Source organism: Sinocyclocheilus grahami, unplaced genomic scaffold (assembly GCF_001515645.1).
Source record: "Sinocyclocheilus grahami isolate Dianchi unplaced genomic scaffold, SAMN03320097.WGS_v1.1 scaffold494.1, whole genome shotgun sequence".
NCBI lineage: Eukaryota > Metazoa > Chordata > Actinopteri > Cypriniformes > Cyprinidae > Sinocyclocheilus > Sinocyclocheilus grahami.
Genome location: NW_015505673.1, coordinates 314,785 through 340,123, shown reverse-complemented (window position 1 = coordinate 340,123; position 25,339 = coordinate 314,785). Strand labels below are relative to the sequence as shown.

The window sequence follows — 25,339 nt, the reverse complement described above, 5'->3', positions numbered from 1 at the left end:
TGTATACAGCAGCACTTACTCTGATCTGAGAGAGGCGGGGTGGTTTGACCGGAGGCTCCTCATACGGCCGTTCAGCTAACGATGCAATAATCCTCTTCCTGTGGCCCAACAATGAGATCTTCAGCACCTACAGACAGACAATAACAGACACACAAAGGCAAAAATTGCACTCTTAATTTCTATTATGCAGCGTAAATACCCTGTTCCCCACTGAATAATTCAGAACCAAGTAACTGAATATTTTAAAATAAAAGGAAAGCCAACTATGTAAATACTTAATATAATACTTATAAACAACAACAAATGTCTATACAGATTACAGTAAACGTTTGAACGGTCTCACATTGACAACCTCCAGCTCCCACAGGTTCTTCACGCATTCTAGCGTGCGATAGCCGCTGGACAGGAAGTTCTGCAGGTATTCCTGAAGACCCAGGACGTCCAGCCACGCAGCGAGGGATGTGCTGCCGTCACAGCCTAATGCTTTCACCTGCAGAGTTCAATACCTTACTTCAGACCCAGTACAGATAAACTACTGGCTGACAAACAACGGATAATATAATGATGAAAAGCTTACAAAATAATACTGTTAACGACATAACGTGATTATTAGCATGAGACAACCATCGGCAAAGCATTTTAGACTGAAACAGACCTTTGGTAAAGAACGAGCAGCACTGAGGATCTTCCTGCGATGTGCCGGATCCGTGATGCCAATTTCTCTCAGGTCTTGCTCTTCCATTACGTCATTTCCCTACACAAACATACATACAGACCCATTAGTTGAAAAACAAGACAAAAATACAATATACACAAGGCCAAAACAAAAAACCTAAATGCACAAGCCCATATCTATAGTGTGTGGCAACAGTGCACCACCTGGTAAATGTATTTTTTTCTGAAATAAAACAAAACAAAAACAAGGTTCAATTCAATGTATTGCAGGGCACCATAAAAAAAAAACAGCAGCATTGATGGTCATCTCTAAACCACATCTACTTTCATCAACAAACATATAAAAGGTCTCCACTTTATGGATTGAGGACACAATATATATCGCGCAGGACAGAGGCACACATCTCACATTGTATGAGTGCGCGTGTTTCATGTTTCTTCATCGATCAATGCCATATACTCTAAATACAGTGCGTCTAACACAGCAGCATCTGAGCAATCGATGTAAGACAGCACAGAGAGTGATCTGAGGTGCTGATCTCACAATGAGAGACACACACACACAATCCCTTTATACACTCCATCCATTTAAGCAGGACACACTGTGCATGACCCTTCAAGCACCTGAAGTGTCTATCAGTCAAAGGACATCTAGAATATAATAAACTTGATTCAGACAAACAGTGAATGACAGTGTTTTGAGATGTGAACTGTGATTTACAGTGAACTGACCGATTTACAGTGCCAAACAAACTGAGCTCCTGTGTTTGCGTGTGCCCATTACAGAGACCACAAACTGTATACTGTGGAGAAAATAATGACGCCTTTGAGCACTGGCTGTCATTATGTGCCTATTGACAGAGAGAGAGTCCATTCAAAAGATACATACTGAAACAAACTCATTCAGGTGCAATCCATTCTTCAAGAGCATTTCACTGCTAAAATCAAACGATAACAATAACAAAACAAGCACTACAAAAAAACAAAAACACAATCCATGAACCAAAACAAAACCAAAAGAGAGTGATCTGAGGTGCTGATCTCACAATGAGAGACACACACACACAATCCCTTTATACACTCCATCCATTTAAGCAGGACACACTGTGCATGACCCTTCAAGCACCTGAAGTGTCTATCAGTCAAAGGACATCTAGAATATAATAAACTTGATTCAGACAAACAGTGAATGACAGTGTTTTGAGATGTGAACTGTGATTTACAGTGAACTGACCGATTTACAGTGCCAAACAAACTGAGCTCCTGTGTTTGCGTGTGCCCATTACAGAGACCACAAACTGTATACTGTGGAGAAAATAATGACGCCTTTGAGCACTGGCTGTCATTATGTGCCTATTGACAGAGAGGAGTCCATTCAAAAGATACATACTGAAACAAACTCATTCAGGTGCAATCCATTCTTCAAGAGCATTTCACTGCTAAAATCAAACGATAACAATAACAAAACAAGCACTACAAAAAAACAAAAACACAATCCATGAACCAAAACAAAACCAAAAAAAAGCAAACCATAAAAAAAAATTTTTAATTACACCGATTTACAGTGCCAAACAAACTGAGCTCCTGTGTTTGCGTGTGCCCATTACAGAGACCACAAACTGTATACTGTGGAGAAAATAATGACGCCTTTGAGCACTGGCTGTCATTATGTGCCTATTGACAGAGAGAGAGTCCATTCAAAAGATACATACTGAAACAAACTCATTCAGGTGCAATCCATTCTTCAAGAGCATTTCACTGCTAAAATCAAACGATAACAATAACAAAACAAGCACTACAAAAAAACAAAAACACAATCCATGAACCAAAACAAAACCAAAATTTTAATTACAAGAATCAAAACAAAACCAATAAAACACTGACATCAAAAAGCAAACCACAAAACAAAACCAATGACAAGCAACAAAAAGCAGAACAAAAACAAAACAAGCAACAAAAAGCAGAACACAAAACAAAACAAGCTCAAAAAGCAGTAAAATATGAACAAAACAAGCAACAAAAAGCAAAACACAAAAAAAAAACAACACAAGCAACAAAAAGCAAAACACAAAAAAAAAACAACACAAGCAACAAAAAGCAAAACACAAAAAAAAAACAACACAAGCAACAAAAAGCAAAACACAAAAAAAAAACAACACAAGCAACAAAAAGCAAAACACAAAAAAAAAACAACACAAGCAACAAAAAGCAAAACACAAAAAAAAAACAACACAAGCAACAAAAAGCAAAACACAAAAAAAAAACAACACAAGCAACAAAAAGCAAAACACAAAAAAAAAACAACACAAGCAACAAAAAGCAAAACACAAAAAAAAAACAACACAAGCAACAAAAAGCAAAACACAAAAAAAAAACAACACAAGCAACAAAAAGCAGAACACAAAACAAAACAATCTCAAAGAGCAGTAAAATATGAACAAAACAAGCAACAAAAAGCAAAACAAAACAACAAAAAGCAGAACACAAAACAAAACAATCTCAAAGAGCAGTAAAATATGAACAAAACAAGCAACAAAAAGCAAAACAAAACAAGCAACAAAAAGCAGAACACAAAACAAAACAAGCTCAAAAAGCAGTAAAATATGAACAAAACAAGCAACAAAAAGCAAAACAAAGCAAAAACAAAACAAGCAACAAAAAGCAAAACACAAAACAAGCAACAAAAAGCTAAACTAAAACTCAAATAGAAAGTAAAAATGGTAAAACATGAACAAAAAGCAAACCACAACAAAACCAATAAAAAAAAAGAACAGACAACAACAATTAAAAGCTTATCGTAGTATCCTAATCATGTACAGCGTGAAGTGAGAGAAAAGTGATCATGTCATCTGTTAATCATTTACCAGCTGGGTTTTTGTTCTAACTAGCCTCCAGTAAAATATCATTCTTGCAAAATCCTGCTCCTCATAACGGTGTATTAAATATACTATATGTTTTGATCGCCTGTGATTCTGTCTCTTCACACAGCACTTCGGTGAACATACAAAGTAGAAACCTGCACACCTGCGGCAATACATGCTGTAAGTCATACAGTTTTAGCTGGTGCAAGAAAATAGTGCCTTAACAATCACAAATGTCCTGTGCATCCCGCTGACGCTTTCCATTCCAAAATAGACAAAGAAGAAGATGCAGATCTGCTCTGAATCAAATAAGAGACATCTAATGCTCTGATGAACACAGACAAATCACTGTCCGTCATCACTTACTCCACTCAAACATGAGCGATCTGAACCACTTTAAGTCTCATCTGCTCATTCTGTGATAAAGTGAGAGATGGGGAATAGGCTGGAGTAAAACTGCCCAAATCATTTAGAGTGAAGAAACTGAATGCAGAAGGGTCGGGGTGGATCAATCTGTCTCTGTTCACTTTTTATCTCTCGCTCGCTCTCTTTCCAATCCATTTAACTCTTCTTCTCTCATTATCAGCCTTCAGTACAGACTGAAATCAGATCTCTGAGTACAACACATATAGATATGGATGGGATAATGTGACAATGAAACAAATGGAGGTTGCACATTCAGTGGCTCCAAAACATTAAGACACTAAAGCGAGTTGCATCATAAAACAAACGCTGCTACAGATTTTCTGTAGCTAACTAATGTCACTTTCTTTCACTGACTTTAGGTATCATTCATGTTCAAATCACAAGCTAATATTTGTATACTTTGCGTTTAAATCCCAAAGCACAGATATGTAACAGCGATGTTTGCCTTAGCAAACGGCAGTAATAAAAGCTTGTATGACTCACAGCTCCTGAGACTTTGCAAAGTAATAATGATTTTTAGAACTATCCGATTTCACAAAGACATCTGAGAATAAAACTTTGATTCCAGTTGTGGAGAGATTCCTCATGACGGCAGAGGAGAAAATCAGCCACTAATAAGGGAAGTCCACAAAACAAATCTGTGCACTTAGGAGCCCAGGAAAACCTCAGCGGAAATCTCCCTAGTGCAGAGGAACCTGAATTAACTTTGAGGAATGATGCAGATGCTTTATGACTACAGAGGTATTCGTAATCATTTTGCACCCTAGCAATCATGTGAATGGCATCAAGTGTTGCCTTATCGAGAAGCACCGATTAGACGCTTAGTTCAGAGCACCTGCGCTTCTGGGTCAATGATAATTTAACAGACTTGACGTGGTGTGAATCCATGTGCAGCAATAGTCACTTAATATTATCACCTTTGAATATGGACGTGCAAAATACAACATTTGTGAGTCAACATCCAATTATTTAAGACAACATCTGCTGATACTCATAGTTTGGTGGTTGTTTTTTCTGCTACTTTAAGACACTGATAAATACACAACTTCAAAAGAAACTTACATATCAAATTTTATTCTCTATAACACGTTTAAATTTTTATTTAGATAATGTAAAATTAAAAACCAGCTATGAAAAAATAAAGTGCTCTTAAACTGTATAAGATAAATGTAAATGTGAACCAATAGACTGCCACAATTAAAATGGATGAACTACTCATTCTTAAATATATGAAATTAATATCTTATATTAATATATTCATATTTGTAAACAAAAAAACTATGAAACAAAAAGCACCATATTTTAGTGTTGCACAAATAATTGAATTGTAGCTGCTGCGATTAACTAACAGTGAAAAGTGTTGATCACAGCATCCCATTTAAATACACTCCAGTTGTGTAAACCATCCAAAAAGTTTGTGATCAGTAATTATGATTTTGAAATAAATCTCTTATTCTCACCAGGGCTGCATTAATATAATCAAAAATACAGTAAAACAGTAATAATGTGATTTTTTTCTTTTTTTACAATTTAAAATAACCATTTATTATTAATAATGTAATATTTTTATTATATATTATATATATTCTATTATCAATGCAGAAAACATTGCTGCTTAATATTTTTTGCGTAAATCATTTTTTCAGGATTATTTGATGAATAGTAAGTTCATTCTAGTTTATTTGAAACAGAAATCTTTGGTAGTATAAATGTCTTTACTGTCACTTTTGATTCATTTAATGCATCTTTGCTGAATAAAAGTATTAATTTCTTAAAAAAAAAAAAAAATCTTAACAGCAAACAAACACATCTTCAGAAATCATTCGAATATGCTGATTTGCTGCTTAGGAAACATTGAAAACAGTTGTGCTGCTTCATATTTTTTTGTGGAAACCGTGATACATTTTATTTTTCAGGATTCTTTGGTGAGAAGAAAGTTCAAAAGAGCAGCATTTATTTGAACTAGAAATCTTTGGTAACATTATAAATGTCTTTACTGTCACTTTTGATTCATTTAATGCATCTTTGCTGAATAAAAGTATTAATTTCTTAAAAAAAAAAAAAAATCTTAACAGCAAACAAACACAGTACTGTATATATACGCAAAAACACGTTCTAACACTTATAAAATTGTATGATTTATAAGCAGTTTTCCTCATGGGGACCAAAAAATGTCCATGACATTTGGTCCCCATAACGCAGGGAATACCAGGACACACACACACACACACTCACACACAGACACACACACACACTCACACACAGACACACACACACGCACGCGCACTCACTCACTCACTCACTAACTCGCACGCACGCACGCACGCACACACACTCACTCACTCACTCCCTAACTCGCACGCACGCACGCACGCACACACACTCACTCACTCACTCACTAACTCGCACGCACGCACGCACGCACACACACTCACTCACTCACTCACTCACTCGCATACACATACGCATACACACACGCATACACATACTCCAGATGCAGCTGGTACAGGTGGTGATATCTGATCACGATACCAGCTCTGTTCTCTGGCCGGTCATTCTGAAGTACCATTCACTGACCCCAAATGTAAAGCCAATTCCACTTCTCACCCTCCCGTTAAGTGACTTTGTAAGTTGGTTGCACACAGGGTCAGTGACGAGGAGAATGCTAACATCCTCCGGCCCTAAGACTTCTGCAGCATTTTATTTGGAAGTTTTTATGGCACCAAAACCAATAATTTCATTTTTGCTTTTGTACCTTTAAAGGGTTAGTTCACCCCAAAATGAAAATTAGGCTGCGTTTTACTCACCCCGATGCATCCTAGGTGTATATGACTTTCTTCTTTCAGACGAATCCAGTCAGAGTTACATAAAAAATTATCTTTGATCTTTCAAGCTCTATCGTTGCACTCAGCGGGTGTTGCATTGCTTCTGTCCAAAAGACGTGAAATAAAAAGCACCTTTCCATAAAAAAAAAAAAGTGTCTCTCACGGCTCCGGGGGGTGAACAAAGGCCTTCTGTAGCGAATCGATGTGTTTTTGTAAGAAAAATATCCATATTCAAAACGTAATAATAACTTGAATCTAGCTTGCACTCACTGTTGTAAACAGAAGCAGTTCCGGGGGAATGACGTCTGAGGTCAGCTTTGCGCATGCGCCGCTCAGAAGTGATGCACGCGGAGAGATCGAAAAAAAAACACCGGTCACTTATTAGAAGTACAAAACAAGGATTTGTAAAGAAGAATGTCGGAGGATTTCGATATAAGCCAAGAGGAGACTGGTTTTCCTTTGCTAAAGTAAGGAAACTTTGCTTCCTTTGCTCCTGTTAACAAACGTTGGTTTACACGAGACTCACCGGCGCATGCGCATTGCTGAACTCATACCTCATCCGCTCGGAGCTGCTTCCGTGTACAACTGTTCGCGCAAGCTACATTAAAGTGATTATTACAACACACACACACACACACACACACTCACACACAGACACACACAGACACACACACTCACACACAGACACACACACACACTCACACACAGACACACACACACGCACGCGCACTCACTCACTCACTCACTAACTCGCACGCACGCATGCACGCACACACACTCACTCACACACACACACACACACTCACACACAGACACACACACACGCACGCGCACTCACTCACTCACTCACACTTAAACACACAAACACTCACTCGCACACACACAAACACTCACTCGCACACACACAAACACTCACTCGCACACACACAAACACTCACTCGCACACACACAAACACTCACTCGCACACACACAAACACTCACTCGCACACACACAAACACTCACTCGCACACTCACTCACTCACTCACTCACACTTAAACACACAAACACTCACTCGCACACACACAAACACTCACTCGCACACTCACTCACTCACTCACTCACTCACTCGCATACACATACGCATACACACACGCATACACATACTCCAGATGCAGCTGGTACAGGTGGTGATATCTGATCACGATACCAGCTCTGTTCTCTGGCCGGTCATTCTGAAGTACCATTCACTGACCCCAAATGTAAAGCCAATTCCACTTCTCACCCTCCCGTTAAGTGACTTTGTAAGTTGGTTGCACACAGGGTCAGTGACGAGGAGAATGCTAACATCCTCCGGCCCTAAGACTTCTGCAGCATTTTATTTGGAAGTTTTTATGGCACCAAAACCAATAATTTCATTTTTGCTTTTGTACCTTTAAAGGGTTAGTTCACCCCAAAATGAAAATTAGGCTGCGTTTTACTCACCCCGATGCATCCTAGGTGTATATGACTTTCTTCTTTCAGACGAATCCAGTCAGAGTTACATAAAAAATTATCTTTGATCTTTCAAGCTCTATCGTTGCACTCAGCGGGTGTTGCATTGCTTCTGTCCAAAAGACGTGAAATAAAAAGCACCTTTCCATAAAAAAAAAAAAGTGTCTCTCACGGCTCCGGGGGGTGAACAAAGGCCTTCTGTAGCGAATCGATGTGTTTTTGTAAGAAAAATATCCATATTCAAAACGTAATAATAACTTGAATCTAGCTTGCACTCACTGTTGTAAACAGAAGCAGTTCCGGGGGAATGACGTCTGAGGTCAGCTTTGCGCATGCGCCGCTCAGAAGTGATGCACGCGGAGAGATCGAAAAAAAAACACCGGTCACTTATTAGAAGTACAAAACAAGGATTTGTAAAGAAGAATGTCGGAGGATTTCGATATAAGCCAAGAGGAGACTGGTTTTCCTTTGCTAAAGTAAGGAAACTTTGCTTCCTTTGCTCCTGTTAACAAACGTTGGTTTACACGAGACTCACCGGCGCATGCGCATTGCTGAACTCATACCTCATCCGCTCGGAGCTGCTTCCGTGTACAACTGTTCGCGCAAGCTACATTAAAGTGATTATTACATTTTGAATATGGATATTTTTCTTACAAAAACACATCGATTCGCTACAGGAGGCCTTTGTTCACCCCCCCAGAGCTGTGTGAGACACTTTTTATTAATGGAAAGGTGCTTTTTATTTCACGTCTTTTGGACAGAAGCAATGCAACACCCGCTGAGTGCAATGATAGAGCTTGAAAGATCAAAGATCATTTTTTTATATAACTCTGATGGGATTCGTCTGAAAGAAGAAAGTCATATACACCTAGGATGCTTCGGGGGTGAGTAAAACACAGCCTAATTTTCATTTTGGGGTGAACTAACCCTTTAAGGTGTGTGTATGTGAATGAGATTGTTCTGATTGGCTAACCTTGTTGTATGAGAAAACACTGACGCAATTCACTCTGTATATCCTCAAAGAGATACAATTCTTCTTCAAATAGATGCAGCTCATTTTCCAGTAAGACTGAAGAAATCAGGGTGTTTTCACAGGTATGACACAAACAGCAAAGAGTACAGCGCTCTGCTGAAACAAATGGATGTGACAAACACACTTAATTAACCTATTTAACTGAATATCATGCTTCTACCTATCACATCTGACATCAGCAAATTACAATGCCCATAATGCACCTCTTGAATTCCTCTGTCACTAGATTTTCCTTTAATTTTAAATGCCTTTTAATACTCAAGCATGAGTAAAAATAGCAACGTATTAAAGTCAAATTGGACGCGGCGTCTTAATGCAAGACCTAAAAACACAGCTCATCTCAATTATTGATCAAATATCTCATCCGCGATCGCCTGCTTTGAGGTGAATTTAGGAGAAGTGGAATGCAGAGAGGACAGGATGGGAAGATGGAACGGAGCGGGATGCAGGAGGTAGTGCACTTCTAGAGATGTAAGACGAGGTATCCGAACGAAAGAGAGACCTTTGAGTCTTACTCCTGCACTCCATCTCCATGCAAATGCATTTGGGATTAGTTGGGAAAGGAGGGTAATGGGGAACCACCATGTCCTGGTGAACACACAGATGTGTCTATCTAGTAAAGCAAGTATGTTACTCCAGGTCTGACTTTCAGAAGTTCTTTAACAAGCATGAAACCGCACTAGTTAAAGAAGAGAGGTGAATCCTGAAATGCCATTTTCCAAAAGCGTGTTTTCCAAATACGTGAACACAGAATAACACTTACTTGCATCAGTTCGGGCAAATTCAGGCAAATTCCAGAGTATTTTCCAAAGTAGTGTAAATGGATGCATAAATAACTATTTGTAAAAATACACTAGCATTCAAAGTTTTTTTTTTATGGTTTTGAAAGTCTCTTTTGCTCACTGAAGACGCATTTATTTGATCAATATACAGTCAAATTTTGAAATATTATTACAATTTAAAAGAACTGTTTTCAAATTTAATATATTTTAAATATGATTTATTTCTGTGATGCAAAGCTGAATTTTCAGCATCATTACTCCAGTCTTCAGTGTCACATGATCCTCCAGACATCATTCTGAAATGCTGATTTGGTTCATAAAATAATACGTTGGTAACACTTAATACTATCAATGCTGAAAATAGTTGTGCTGGTTAATATGTTTGTGGAAGCCACAATAGATATTTTTAACGGATTCTTTTATGAAAGTAAAGTACAAAATAACATTTATTTGAAAATGATCATTTTGAAATTGAAATTGATCAGGAGCCAAATGACTTTTTTGAACTTATAAATACTGTTATATGATCAAGCAGTTAGTAAATAGACAGTTGTAAGTCTCACAACCCTAAAACATAAATATAGGAATGGCTGATAAGGCCTGGAGCCCTGTCTATTTTTAATATAGTGAGGAGAATTCTGGAAAACGAAGAGGAAAGAGAAGAGAATGGAAAATAAATGCTACAAAAGAAATAGAACATGTTTATGCATGTAAAAAAAAACAAGCTTCCTGGACCAGTACTTTCTTAGAGAGAACATATAGTCAATCCTCCACTGTGACATGCAAAACAGAGTCAGAGCGGAGAAAGATGAAGCCTTCATCTCCAAAAAGCAAAAAGCATTGGGGAGGAAGTGGAAAAAAGACACAAAGACAGGAAGCAGCTTTACAGTGATGTTCAAAGCATTCTGTAGCAATTAAACACATCGCCAGCTCAAGATGCTAAACCCGCTGAGCTATTAAAATAGTCATGTGAAAATGCCTGCCTCTTTCCAATCAGCTCACTGTAACAAAGACTGACCTTTTTTGAAATTTCAAATGCATGGAGATGAAATTGAGGCTCTTGCTTAAGAAGCTCAATGCATCTAGGCTACAATATAATAGAGACCAGCATATAAACAAATCTAAGCTGAATTCATTCCTTACTACACTCCACTGAAACATTCAGAGTTAAGAGTGTACAGCTGTACGGTCTAGCCAAGATTAATTAATCCTACATGTATAAATCAGAACAAGTCCACAAATGCATTCAGGCAAGGCAATTTGAACGCAGCAGAGAGACTGGCCTCCTGTATCAGTACGAGTGTTATTGTGGAGTTCAGTTGTGCTGAACATTTAAATCCAAAAGGATGTATTATGTGATTATGTGACTGCATCACCATGCCACGCCACTGATTTTGAGAACAGCATCAGATCATGAGCTCACTAACGGAATCAAACAAACTGAAACTGCATATACAGTGGGTACGGAAAGTATTCAGACCCCCTTAAATTTTTCACTCTTTGTTATATTGCAGCCATTTGCTAAAATCATTTAAGTTAATTTTTCCCCCTCATTAATAGAGGGCCTACAATAATGTACAGTATTTGAAAAATAATGTGTTTTTTGAACATTAAAGCATGTCAACATATTCTGTTACACCAAATACACAAAATAATGATCTTTTAAAAAAGCATCATATGACCCCTTTAAATATATTTTAAAATGTAATTTTTTTCTGTGATCAAAGCTAAATTTTCAGCATCATTACTCCAGTCTTTAGTGTCACATGATCCTTCATAAATCATTCTGATATACTGATTTGCTGCTCAAAAAACATTTCAGATTATAAACAATGTTGAAAACAGTTGTGCCGATTAATATTTTTGAGGAAACGTGATCTTTTTTTTTCAGAATTCTTTGATTAATAGAAAATCCAAAAGAGCAGCGTGTATTTGACTTTTGAAAAAAAAATTTTTTTTTTAAATGTCAGCTTTGAATTTAATAAGTCGCTGCTGAATAAAAGCAAAAGAAATAAATACATAAATAAACTAAGTATAACTTGTTATAGTATAAGTAGTAGTATAGTATAAGTATAATACACTTAGTATAAAGTGTGCAGGTTTTTTTTAGGTATCAAAACTGCTATCAAAATTGTATAATTATATTAATATCACTATCAACTACTGTATGCAACAGTGCTAAATTGGACTTCAAGAGCATTGATGGATTGTAGCCTCATACTGAATTTTTCTATCTACGTAAGAATCTAGAATGATTTTGTGAAGGAGCTGCAGACATGGACGATGCATCAGGATGGGGTCTGTGCACGCACGCGCAGACACACACACACACACACACACACCAACTGCTGACCAACTAGGCTATAAAACCTTCATTACTCCTGCAATGAGGTGGCGCTCGGCGTGGAACAGAGGGTTTGTATCTCTGATTTACAACACACACATCGCCTCCCTCGGCCAGCTGAGGCTTTCAACCACATCACCATCAATTCTCATTACCTCACATGGTAAAAACAACACAGCCCCTTATAAGGCATCAGGCTTCTTTCATAAAGCCTCATGGGCTTCTCAATCTGGTGAAGAACCTGTTTGTGGGCTGTGTCCCTATATACACTGAAAAAATTATAAACGCAACACTTTTGTTTTTGTCCCCAGTTTTCATGAGCTGAACTCAAAGATCTAAGACTTTTTCTATGTACACAAAATGCCTATTTCTCTCAAATATTGTTCACAAATCTGTCTAAATCTGTGTTAGTGAGCACTTCTCCTTTGCCGAGATAATCCATCCACCTCACAGGTGTGGCATATCAAGATGCTGATTAGACAGCATGATTATTGCACAGGTGTGCCTTAGGCTGGCCACAATAAAAGGCCACTCTAAAATGTGCAGTTTTATCACACAGCACAATGCCACAGATGTCGCAAGTTTTGAGGGAGCGTGCAATTGGCATGCTGACTGCAGGAATGTCCACCAGAGCTGTTGCCCGTGAATTGAATGTTAATTTCTCTACCATAAGCCGTCTCCAAAGGCGTTTCAGAGAATTTGGCAGTACATCCAACCGGCCTCACAACCGCAGACCATGTGTAACAGCAATAATCATGCTGTCTAATCAGCATCTTGATATGCCACATCTGTGAGGTGGATGGATTATCTCGGGAAAGGAGAAGTGCTCACTAACACAGATTTAGACAGATTTGTGAACAATATTTGAGAGATATAGGCCTTTTGTGTACATAGAAAAAGTCTTAGATCTTTGCATTCAGCTCGTGAAAAATGGGGGCAAAAACAAAAGTGTTTATGAAATTTCAGTCACTAGATGTCTCCTTTCAAAGAAAACTTTTGGCCTGTTTTATCTTCCACCAGGTGAAATTAATCTAAATTGTCACTTAGAAAAGTAAGAGCTCACCTGTTAAACAAATGCATGATTTGAGGTATCATTCTTGGTGTTGAAACTTGGTGTTTTAGCAAACACCACTAAAACACATTCTTTATTGGGATTGTCAAAACCTATTTTCCAGAGGCTAGTGTTTTTATAAACTTCTGTTGTCTACAGTCTGCAGTTATCAGATGTGATTGAGCTCTGTCTAAATCAAACTTCCACTTAGCATCCAATCTCGTAACAACGTCCTAATTAGGTTGTTAATGATTGATCATTCAGTGCCTGGATAAAGACCAGACCATCCGCCTTGATTAAGTGCCTATTTTTGTTATGGCAAATCATAGCAAAGTTTCCTTCCTTTAGCAAAGGACAACCAGTCTCGTCTTGGCTTATATCGAAATCCTTCGACATTCTTCTTTACAAATCCTTGTTTTGTACTTCTAATTAGCTTTAATTCTAATTGTTTTGTTTTGATCTCTCCCCTGCGCTTCCATGTTCGTCACTTCTGAGCGGCGCATGCGCAAAGCCGACTTCATATGCCATCCGCCCAGAGCTGCTTCCATTTACAACAGTGAGCGCAAGCTAGATTAAATTTATTATTATGTTTTAAATATGGTTATTTTTCTTACAAAAACGCATCCAGGAGGACTTTGTTCACCCCCCCCGGAGCCGTGAGAGACACTTTTTTTATGGATGGGCGCTTTTTATTTCACTTCTTTTGGACTGATGCAATGCAACACCCGCTGAGTGCCATTAAACAGCTTGAAAGATCAAAGACAATTTTTTATATAACTCCGACTGGATTTGTCTGAAAGGAGAAAGTCATATACACCTAGGATGACTTGAGGGGGGGGGAGTAATTTTTGGGCTAATTTTCATTTTTGTGTGAACTAACCCTTTAAGACCAAAGAACGCTCACTGTTCATTCGACCTCCCAGCTTAAGAAGAATGCTGACAATTCTGCTGCCATTTCAGAAGTTTGCTTGGCTGCAGGTTCGCTCTGCTACGGCAGCATACTTGTAAACACTTAATGCTTATTTATTCAGGGTACTAGAAAATGCTCTCTTTCTGAGTGTTTGCATGAAGGCGATTACTCTGCAACATCAGAGTTACTGGCCAAGATCCATAACCACCAGCACATCATAACTGGCATGCAAAACAAACAAAAGCTCTCTGATGACAAGTAATTTGTGAACATTTTCTTAATGACAATCAGATTTGATAAAAAGAATAAGACATAGAAAGACTTACAATACAGTAAGTACAGGTACAGTAGCAATAAAAGGGAGATGCTTTTATTTGTAGGAGACAACTAGATAGGAGTTACTCACCATGAACCGCAGGTCGTCAAAGCCGTTGAGCAGTAGCTTGCTCTCATACTGCGGAAGGCCGATATTCTCCAACCAATCACCGACCGACTGTTCAAGCAGCCTCCCGAATCCACCTGCGGACAGAGGAAGGCGCTTGAGCAGCGAGAAACCACTGAGACGGTAGCATCGGCAATCGGAGGAAGAGACGTGGCACTGCCACATCATCCTCGGCCAACAGTGCCGAGAGCACAAACACCAAGACGGCAAAGGCGACAGGATCCCGGCCGAGAGGTGTGGCCGCTCCCACAGCAGGGGCGAAACCACGCTTGCTAACAATGAAGTTTGTTGTTGCCGAATCGGGCAAGAAGATGTGCCCAACGCTGGGATTGATCACTGATATAGACTCCACATTACGTCCTTGTTGAATTAATTTACATTGGAGAGGTTTTAGAAGTTACTATGAAGTACAACTGGGTGCCGAGTCCAGCAATTGTCAAAGTTTCCATCTGAGCCCAGAAATCACCCAATGAATCAAAGGTTTGATTTCACAATCCAAAAAGTCACAAAAGACGATGTGCACCATTGCAATAAAACCAGTTTCCTTGCAATTCTGGACAATCTAGTTCCTGAAAATGTGAGTTTGCAGATCCACCTTTGCACCTTTTAATGAGGAGGAGCACAGAAAAACATCTCACGATTGAACGTTGGTATTTCCCTCACGGGTGTCCATGTGGAGGAGGGGTGCACAAATAAAATTTTCACCTATAACTACCACAAACACTCATTACTTCCAAGCAATGTCTACCGATCCCTTGAACTGATGCCGAGTGACCCTCAAAATCTCCTGATCTCAATAAAGTGACTAAAAATTGCTATGGCTATAACTAAAATTGCTACCTTAAGCCTGAAAACTCTTAAATTGTGTTCTGCACTCCTCATGCAAATGAACTTCTAATCCAATCTCTACGATAGCGTTACTTAAAAGTCAGGCAGGATTGCATGACTTGCACTGCACAAAGTCACTCTGTGATCCTCAGGATCAAAGGTACATGAAACTTAGGCAAAGAGCAAACATTTATTTCACAACAAATATTACATTTAGATGCAGAATAAGCTAATGGAAAAGACAGCACCACATGTAAGCCTCACCAATAAACCTAGATTTAAAGTCGGTGTAATCGAAGCAGAATTAAAAGCAAAAGCGAATGGAAAAACCAATGAGAACTAGTATCCACCGAGACATTCAACTTAATCAGAGACAGCATAAGTACAAGACTTGTTTTTCCGCCACAACAAAGTCTCCCAGAGTCCTGTAGAGGTTCAAACAGAGAAAGTGGGTGCACTTCCCACATCAGTCATTCCTCAATACGTTGCAGACATCTCGATATCCCTCTAGTTTGTCGAGACATTGCGGCTGCTGTTGAATTAGTAATGCAAGGTCAGTGGGGTGTTTGCGGACACCCCACCCTGCTCCAGACTTGGGGCGGATGAGTCTGGATGTTGTAAGAAACACAGCAGCAATCCCTTCGGCACAGAAGGTGTGGTCTCCTTGTTCATCTGGATGCTGTCAATTCTGCTCTGCAGCGCTCCTGCTCCGTCTCCTCCTTTCTCTCCCTTGCTACTGCTCTCCCCTCCCTCTCCCTGTCTCCTCCCCTCCATGCCTCGCTCTCTCTCTTCCCCTAAAAGAAAATGCGGGCCTGCTGTCCATTATCTAAGGACTCATCAAACCTTTGTCCAGTTCATTGACCCAACCAGGACTATCGTCAGGGTATTGTTGACTATGGTAACAATATTAGAGGCATTGATTCAAAAGACAAAGAAATGGAAAAAGCCAAATAGTGTTTACCCAGAAAGCAAAGGACAAACACAGAGGCATATGCAGAGCCTCTAGGCTACAGTATGTAGCTCTGGGTTTATTGCCAAGCTGCAGGGCAGTTCTTCTTCTAATTCCCCATGCATGTTAATATTTTAGCACCTTTATCCACACAGACAGAAACCAAACGGAAAAACTCTGCCAACAATCCTGTTGCATGAGTTTATTAATGAAATACTGTGCTGTTGATGCAACAAATGCCTTATAAATAAACTGCAAACCACCAGTTACAGAGTATTCCAGTGGAATTAGAAGAGGCGAGCCAAGTTCTGTAGTCCACAAAAGAGGATGAATTTTCAACAAATAGTTCACTTTAGATTTCAAAAAAGCATTATGACCAGCTAAATGGTACAACTGTACTAAGATTAGCATGCTAGAGTGTTCTTGGAGGTATCTAGGTGGTGGCTTTGAACAAAATGTCCCTACATTTATTTTCCCACTTTATTGCTTATCCAAAAATCTTAAGGCTGATTTCTTAGAATAAAAGCACAACTTCTCAACAAGCCACATGATTTATGGTATAATTTATGTCCAAAGCACAAACAGTGCAGGGCCTTCACAGTCTAATACTTTGTTTACAGGTTCTTCCATTTAGTACAAGCAAAAGTAAAAATGCTGGATTTAACGAACACAACTGCTAAAACTAAAAACCAAGGGTCATGTCCAAGTAGGATGCCCGCGGGAAACAGGAAATGAGGTCAGAGGCAGTGCCATGTGACAAAGAATAGAGGAAGGACTGGTCCTCTAGCTAGGCTTTGCACTTATATGGGCCAATGAACCCAGTTGGAACACAAAGGCCCCTTGTAGAGACCAGTGTTGGGCAAGTTACTCTGAAAATGTAATCAAATTATGGATTACGGATTATTCCTTTTAAAAGTAATCACGTTACTGTTCTGATTACTTTACTTCAAAAGTAATTAGTAATTAGTTACGTTACTTTTTTCTCCATGAAATTTATGAAATTCCAGCATACACGCTCCCGTAAATATTTGTTATTAAAGCATCAACATTCACAGAACACTGTTATTTTTAACTAAAGCAAGCATCTTTGCATGGCAGAATGCCAGCAAAGAGCGCTGCATATATAATCTCTAAAATATATCTCAGTTCATAGCAATCTTACAAATCTCTGTTATAACACAATACATATATGCATAATGAATCTTTCATAATGTCTACAATTCGTGTGTTATAATGAGAGGATTCGTGAGCACGCACATTCAACACTGCATTGCTCAACGCTGCAAACACTGCCTAAATAGCCTAAATAGAGACTCTGCATACACTTGCACCTGTTAATCGTTTATATTTTATATTAGTTCAAGTAGCTTTTGTGCAATAGATGAATAACAATTTATTTGTTTTAGATATTTTATGTTTAGATGTTACTATTTTGCGGGAGTCCTGTGAAACTTTTTTTTTTCTCTCCCGCATACACACGAGTCTCTGCACTCGCCTATCAAGTCTTGTCCCGCGCCGCACTCTGTTGCGTCAGGTCTCGCGGGAGCAGGTCTCTAATAGTATCCACCGAGACATTCAACTTAATCAGAGACAGCATAAGTACAAGACTTGTTTTTCCGCCACAACAAAGTCTCCCAGAGTCCTGTAGAGGTTCAAACAGAGAAAGTGGGTGCACTTCCCACATCAGTCATTCCTCAATACGTTGCAGACATCTCGATATCCCTCTAGTTTGTCGAGACATTGCGGCTGCTGTTGAATTAGTAATGCAAGGTCAGTGGGGTGTTTGCGGACACCCCACCCTGCTCCAGACTTGGGGCGGATGAGTCTGGATGTTGTAAGAAACACAGCAGCAATCCCTTCGGCACAGAAGGTGTGGTCTCCTTGTTCATCTGGATGCTGTCAATTCTGCTCTGCAGCGCTCCTGCTCCGTCTCCTCCTTTCTCTCCCTTGCTACTGCTCTCCCCTCCCTCTCCCTGTCTCCTCCCCTCCATGCCTCGCTCTCTCTCTTCCCCTAAAAGAAAATGCGGGCCTGCTGTCCATTATCTAAGGACTCATCAAACCTTTGTCCAGTTCATTGACCCAACCAGGACTATCGTCAGGGTATTGTTGACTATGGTAACAATATTAGAGGCATTGATTCAAAAGACAAAGAAATGGAAAAAGCCAAATAGTGTTTACCCAGAAAGCAAAGGACAAACACAGAGGCATATGCAGAGCCTCTAGGCTACAGTATGTAGCTCTGGGTTTATTGCCAAGCTGCAGGGCAGTTCTTCTTCTAATCCCCCTGACACTCATGCATGTTAATATTTTAGCACCTTTATCCACACAGACAGAAACCAAACGGAAAAACTCTGCCAACAATCCTGTTGCATGAGTTTATTAATGAAATACTGTGCTGTTGATGCAACAAATGCCTTATAAATAAACTGCAAACCACCAGTTACAGAGTATTCCAGTGGAATTAGAAGAGGCGAGCCAAGTTCTGTAGTCCACAAAAGAGGATGAATTTTCAACAAATAGTTCACTTTAGATTTCAAAAAAGCATTATGACCAGCTAAATGGTACAACTGTACTAAGATTAGCATGCTAGAGTGTTCTTGGAGGTATCTAGGTGGTGGCTTTGAACAAAATGTCCCTACATTTATTTTCCCACTTTATTGCTTATCCAAAAATCTTAAGGCTGATTTCTTAGAATAAAAGCACAACTTCTCAACAAGCCACATGATTTATGGTATAATTTATGTCCAAAGCACAAACAGTGCAGGGCCTTCACAGTCTAATACTTTGTTTACAGGTTCTTCCATTTAGTACAAGCAAAAGTAAAAATGCTGGATTTAACGAACACAACTGCTAAAACTAAAAACCAAGGGTCATGTCCAAGTAGGATGCCCGCGGGAAACAGGAAATGAGGTCAGAGGCAGTGCCATGTGACAAAGAATAGAGGAAGGACTGGTCCTCTAGCTAGGCTTTGCACTTATATGGGCCAATGAACCCAGTTGGAACACAAAGGCGAGACCAGTAGACCAGTGTTGGGCAAGTTACTCTGAAAATGTAATCAAATTATGGATTACGGATTATTCCTTTTAAAAGTTACTGTTCTACTGTTCTGATTACTTTACTTCAAAAGTAATTAGTAATTAGTTACGTTACTTTTTTCTCCATGAAATTTATGAAATTCCAGCATACACGCTCCCGTAAATATTTGTTATTAAAGCATCAACATTCACAGAACACTGTTATTTTTAACTAAAGCAAGCATCTTTGCATGGCAGAATGCCAGCAAAGAGCGCTGCATATATAATCTCTAAAATATATCTCAGTTCATAGCAATCTTACAAATCTCTGTTATAACACAATACATATATGCATAATGAATCTTTCATAATGTCTACAATTCGTGTGTTATAATGAGAGGATTCGTGAGCACGCACATTCAACACTGCATTGCTCAACGCTGCAAACACTGCCTAAATAGCCTAAATAGAGACTCTGCATACACTTGCACCTGTTAATCGTTTATATTTTATATTAGTTCAAGTAGCTTTTGTGCAATAGATGAATAACAATTTATTTGTTTTAGATATTTTATGTTTAGATGTTACTATTTTGCGGGAGTCCTGTGAAACTTTTTTTTTTCTCTCCCGCATACACACGAGTCTCTGCACTCGCCTATCAAGTCTTGTCCCGCGCCGCACTCTGTTGCGTCAGGTCTCGCGGGAGCAGGTCTCTAATCTACTGGCAGTTGACTCGACAGTGCGTGTGCTACATCCTTTTTACAATTTCCAGATTATAAAACACTGAATTCTGTCAGCAATGTAACGCGGCAGTAACGTATAGAGACCTCGGCTTGTAACTATCAATATACTCTAATTACTATTTTTAAAATTATAATGTTAAATTACTCCATTACTAAAAAAGTAATCAAATTACAGTAACACGTTACTAAGTAATGCATTACTGCCCAACACTGGTAGAGACACACCACTTGAAACAGTGTTTATAGGCTTTAAGATACACTGATGTGAGAAGGGTGCTTTATTCAAGGCTTAAACCTAAGAACAGCAGCTGTCCCGTCCGTTTTTGCAGAAGTTGCCAAACTGCACTTACAGGAGCAAATGGTACAGCAAGCGTGACGGCCCCTCTGGTCTCGATTGCTGTAGTTTGGTTAATTCCAGAGGAAGGTCAATAAGCTGCCTCCATACAGAACAAGGTCACGCATCAGCAAGGTGGAATCGTCAAGCGTCTCAGCGTCCATTGATTTAACTCTCAAGTGTCCCCTCGTCCTTCAACGGCACAATGGGATTTCTAATTCTCCATTTAAAGGGCCAGCCAACTCCATATCCTCTGTTCACTAATGTCTTCTGGACTTGACCTTCGTCTTTTTCTTGCCCATCAATAGGTTATTGAGTTTCATTGCTGGACTGCTCAGTCAGGTCTCATTTCATTGGGGAGCTGATGCGAAGGCAGATCCTCATGTAAACATACGATCCAGAAAGACACTTGATGGTCAGCTATGATGGCCATCAGGCGGCCAAAGCTTTGAGTACAATGAGAAGTAACTGAACAAAAACACAAAATTCCTCCTCTCAATGAAAGACAATCCGCTTGTTTGTGACATATTGAATACTGTTTCTGGGACCAAGCTTATACTCCATTTTAAACGAGAACACCATCTCAACAGCCATCACTACAGCCTCTGGGCTCACAGTGTCCCGGACAATATTTTTTTAACGATTCAGAAAATATTACTGCCTGGTCAACTGAGATTTCAGTGTGGAGAGAAAGGTTAGGTTTATGATTTTTCAGAAGTATTTACATCACACCATAAGAGTATCCTTGTACTGTTTGGTTGTCTTCTTTTGGTACCTGAAGGAGCGTTTGGACCTGGAAATGATGGCACATGACGTTAGACTTAACAATCGAATAGACGATCCATTTATTTATTACATGATTATGCTGTGCTCTCTCTCCTTCATTCAAATGAAATCGCTATCATCTTGCGTCTCAGTTATTGACTGCATTTACTGTAAAATGAAACCACAGTATTAATAGTAGCTATGCAGTAAAATTGTTAAAAAGCTTTGTTTTAAAATAACATTTTATGCCCTCGATATGACTGTACATTGCGCCTTAATTTTTCGTCTAGTCTGAACTTCGCTACGGTTTGTTAGGAACTGTTTTTTATTGCAGAAGCTTTGTGTTTAACGAGCTAATAAAATATTTCAATGCAAATCCATATTTTATGTATAATGATTTATTTATGCGGCAAGTAGCCATGTAATAAGTGGGATAATGCACATCCAGCCAGTTGTTACCCCAGAATAAACCCTTCAGGGTGATGCAAGGCTCCTGATCACCCTGTTGGGGTCTACTCTGCGATAACAATGGCTGGATGTGCATTATGCCTTGGATTTTCATATTTGATCTGAGGGATTTTGGTATTTATTAGACAAAGAGAGAAGTGTGCATTTATTTGTTAGAAGAGGAGAAATTAGGGATGCACATATAAAAATTATAGTGGATACCTATAATTATAAGCTGATAATTATTTTCATGTTATTGCCGATAACCGATAAATGATGGCCGATATTAAATATAAAAAAACGAATAATAATTTTGGCATCTCTTCATAATAGCGTACAATGAAAAACTAAACTTTTTAAACAGGAAAGCAGTGTATAGACACAGTTGACAAGTTGAAAGAGTATCAGTATCACAAACCTGTGGCAGGGCACTCCTGGTCTTTTGGGAAGTCGATGCCAGCACCAATTAGTGTCATGATCTTCTCAATCTGTAAGCGAAAGACAAACACCATGAAACCAAATGAAGACACTAACGTCAGTGCAATCTGAAAAAAAGCAGCTGCGATTTATGTTAAAACATTGCATTCATGATTTCCCAGCAGAGCAGACGAAGCAGTAATGCAGCGACAAATCCGACTGAGAAAACACCATCTATCATCCCAAGGTTATACGAATCATGCACAGTGCAAATAAAAGCAAAATATTTGGTTGCACCAACCCTGACCAATACGGTCATAGGTGGGTCTGTCACCTACCCAAGCTTACCCATGGATGACAATCTAGAGTCCAAATAGCCAAGAAATTAAACCCCAAGACATACAGGTAAACTCAAAAACATGCAGGAGAACAAGAGAACAACATGTCCAGGATGTAATTTCATATAGTCACCATCATCATTCACTAGTCCAACCAGTTAAATGTCAGACTACAAGACACTGTCTGAAAAGACATGAGGAGTTCGGCCTTGCATCCGAATATATTAATGCAATTTAGTCAGGCAGGACGTTTCTGATAGTTAGCAAAGTCTAGCGACATGTAAGCAACTCTTCACTTGGAGTCAGCATTCATTGGTCACGACGTCCACACCCTTCAGTGATTGACAAAATGCTGCGGTAACTGAAAGGACACAGATTACGTAACATCAGCACAGTCTGGCTCACCATTTCAGGATGGGAATTCTTTAATTCAATCAGGAAAAACTAATTCAATAACTTAAAAAAAAAAGGCTGTATCGGAGTCTGTGAGATTAAGATCTTTGACCTTAGCAGTTGATCTACTGATGTGTGGAAGCAGCTCCTAATTCTTCAGGACAACAGTGGAGTTACGTAATATGAAGACAATGGAGGAGGTGACGAGGCATTTAAAAATGACGCACAGAAATTCTTTTAATTGGGGTTAATGTGTCTGTGTGGCTGATATTAAACTCTGGCAGAAATTTGAAAAGTAATGAACTGTGAGTTAGTTAAAGAAAACGGTTCATTTTAAGTGACGGCAAAGCTGCCGAGCAACAGCTTATCCAAAGTAGCGAGGTCAAAAAGACAGCGGTAGACAGAAAAAAAGGAGAGTGAGCCTGAATTCTGCCACCACGCCAAGAAAAGCTGGCCGAGAGAGAGCTGCGAGAAGACACTGATAAGGTTTCCAAACTTCTAGTGACAGTCAAACATTTAACCGAATAGATCACAAAAATTAAGTTCCATCATGACTGCATCATCCTCGTTTTTCTTCCAAACCTGTAAGACTGCCTTTCTTCAGTGGAACACAAAATAAGATATTTTGAAGAATGTTAATGCTGCCCTCTTTCATACCATGGGAGCATACGTGTGATGGTAAAGATGTTCAGTGAGTGATTACTTTCATTTTGGTCTGTTTTTCATACAAAAACTATTATCTGACCTCAGAAGACCATATGGGCAACATACTTTCTTTTTGTTTTGTTTTTGTATGGAAAAGAACAGCATGAACATTCTGAAAAAAAAAATATCCTTTTGTCTCCCACAACAGAAGAAAAAGACATGTTGGTTTGGAACATCACAATCGTTTATTAACATTTAGAATTAGCTTTTAATTTTCTATTTTCATTTCAAGTATTAGTCATTTTTGTTAAGTGCTTTTTTCATTTTATTATTTTATATTTCAATATAGCTTTATTTTATTTAATTTTTTTAATTATTTAATTTAAGTTAATTTATTATTTAACTTAATTTATTATTATTTAATTTATTTAAGCAACCTTTATTATAAATGAGAAGAAACTTAAATGTTTTTCATCTAATTGTATGTTTTATTTCAGCATTATTTAAATGAACAAAAATGATTTTTAATAGTCTTAGTTTTAGTTAAAGTGGTAGTTCGTCCAAAAAGTTTGAAGAATGTTGGTAACCAAACAGTTTTGGTTTCCATTGACTTCAACTGTGTGGTCAAAAAATATAAAGGAAGCCAATGGGAACCAAAACTGTTTATCAGCATTATTCAAAATATCATCTTTGTTTCACAGAAGGAAGTCATACAGGTTTGGAAAGACATGAGCGTGAGTAAATGACAACAGAGTTTTTATTTGTGGGTGAACTACCACTTAACAACAACGGAAGGATTTTTAAAAATATATATATATATAAACTATTAATTTGCAAAACACGTAATCATTAGAACACTTTGCTATCAGTAATATCTGTCAATGGTTGGTTCTGCAGAATCTGTAATAACCGGCGAGAAGCAGCACAGAGCAGAAGAACAGCAGAGGAACAGAAAGCCAGAGGGTCGTGTGGAGGGTCTTACTCTTTGAGGCGGCCGCTGTCTCCATGGAAAAGAGAGGGAATGCCTCTGTCTCTGCAGGGAGAAAACCAACTTCTGTTCAATTGCTATTTTTTGCTTAAAGGGAGAACAAAGTTTGACCCTTGACAATGGCACAATTGAGAAACCCTTTAATACAGTTAATGGACTAAATATAAACCTGACCTCCAGGTTGGTTTGACACCTCACGGACCGTGTTTCCAGGAATAAACCCTTTGAAGACACACAAACACTTGAATGGCTGTCAAAAAAAAAAAGAAAAAAAAAAAGAATAGTCTGGGAAAGAGGAAAGTGGGAATGCTTTGATTCCGACGTTAATAATGCCGCTTTGGCTCCATCCACAACATGAGAGTATTTTTGATTTAAAGGGGTCATATGGTGCTGCTAAAAAGAACATTATTTTATGTATTTGGTGTAATGAAATGTGTTTATGTGGTTTAAGGTTAAAAAAACACATTATTTTCCACATACTGTACATTATTGTTTCTCCTCTATGCTCCGCCTTTCTGAAACGCGTCGAATTTTACAAAGCTCATCGGTCTGAAAAGTGAGGTGTGCTGTGATTGGCCAGTTATCCAGTGCGATGTGATTGGCCGAATACCTCAAGCTTGTGACGGAAATGTTACGCCCCTACCATACTGTGATGC

The 25,339-nt window shown here is 38.8% G+C and overlaps 1 protein-coding gene across 4 annotated transcripts in view; it reads right to left on the bottom strand.

Annotated features, from left to right (window-relative positions):
• Positions 1 to 25,339, bottom strand: part of LOC107554220 (ankyrin repeat and SAM domain-containing protein 1A) — a 126,480-nt gene that overhangs the window by 19,870 nt on the left and 81,271 nt on the right. For 3 of the 4 annotated variants that reach the window (XM_016236664.1, XM_016236666.1, XM_016236667.1), the window contains 6 exons: positions 24,678 to 24,728; positions 22,321 to 22,390; positions 14,787 to 14,899; positions 656 to 754; positions 344 to 490; positions 20 to 127 (listed from right to left, as the gene is read on the bottom strand). In XM_016236664.1, coding sequence (XP_016092150.1) covers positions 20 to 127; positions 344 to 490; positions 656 to 754; positions 14,787 to 14,899; positions 22,321 to 22,390; positions 24,678 to 24,728 — 588 coding nt within the window. The remainder of the gene's footprint in view (positions 1 to 19; positions 128 to 343; positions 491 to 655; positions 755 to 14,786; positions 14,900 to 22,320; positions 22,391 to 24,677; positions 24,729 to 25,339) is intronic. The other variant, XM_016236665.1, reaches the window with a different exon arrangement.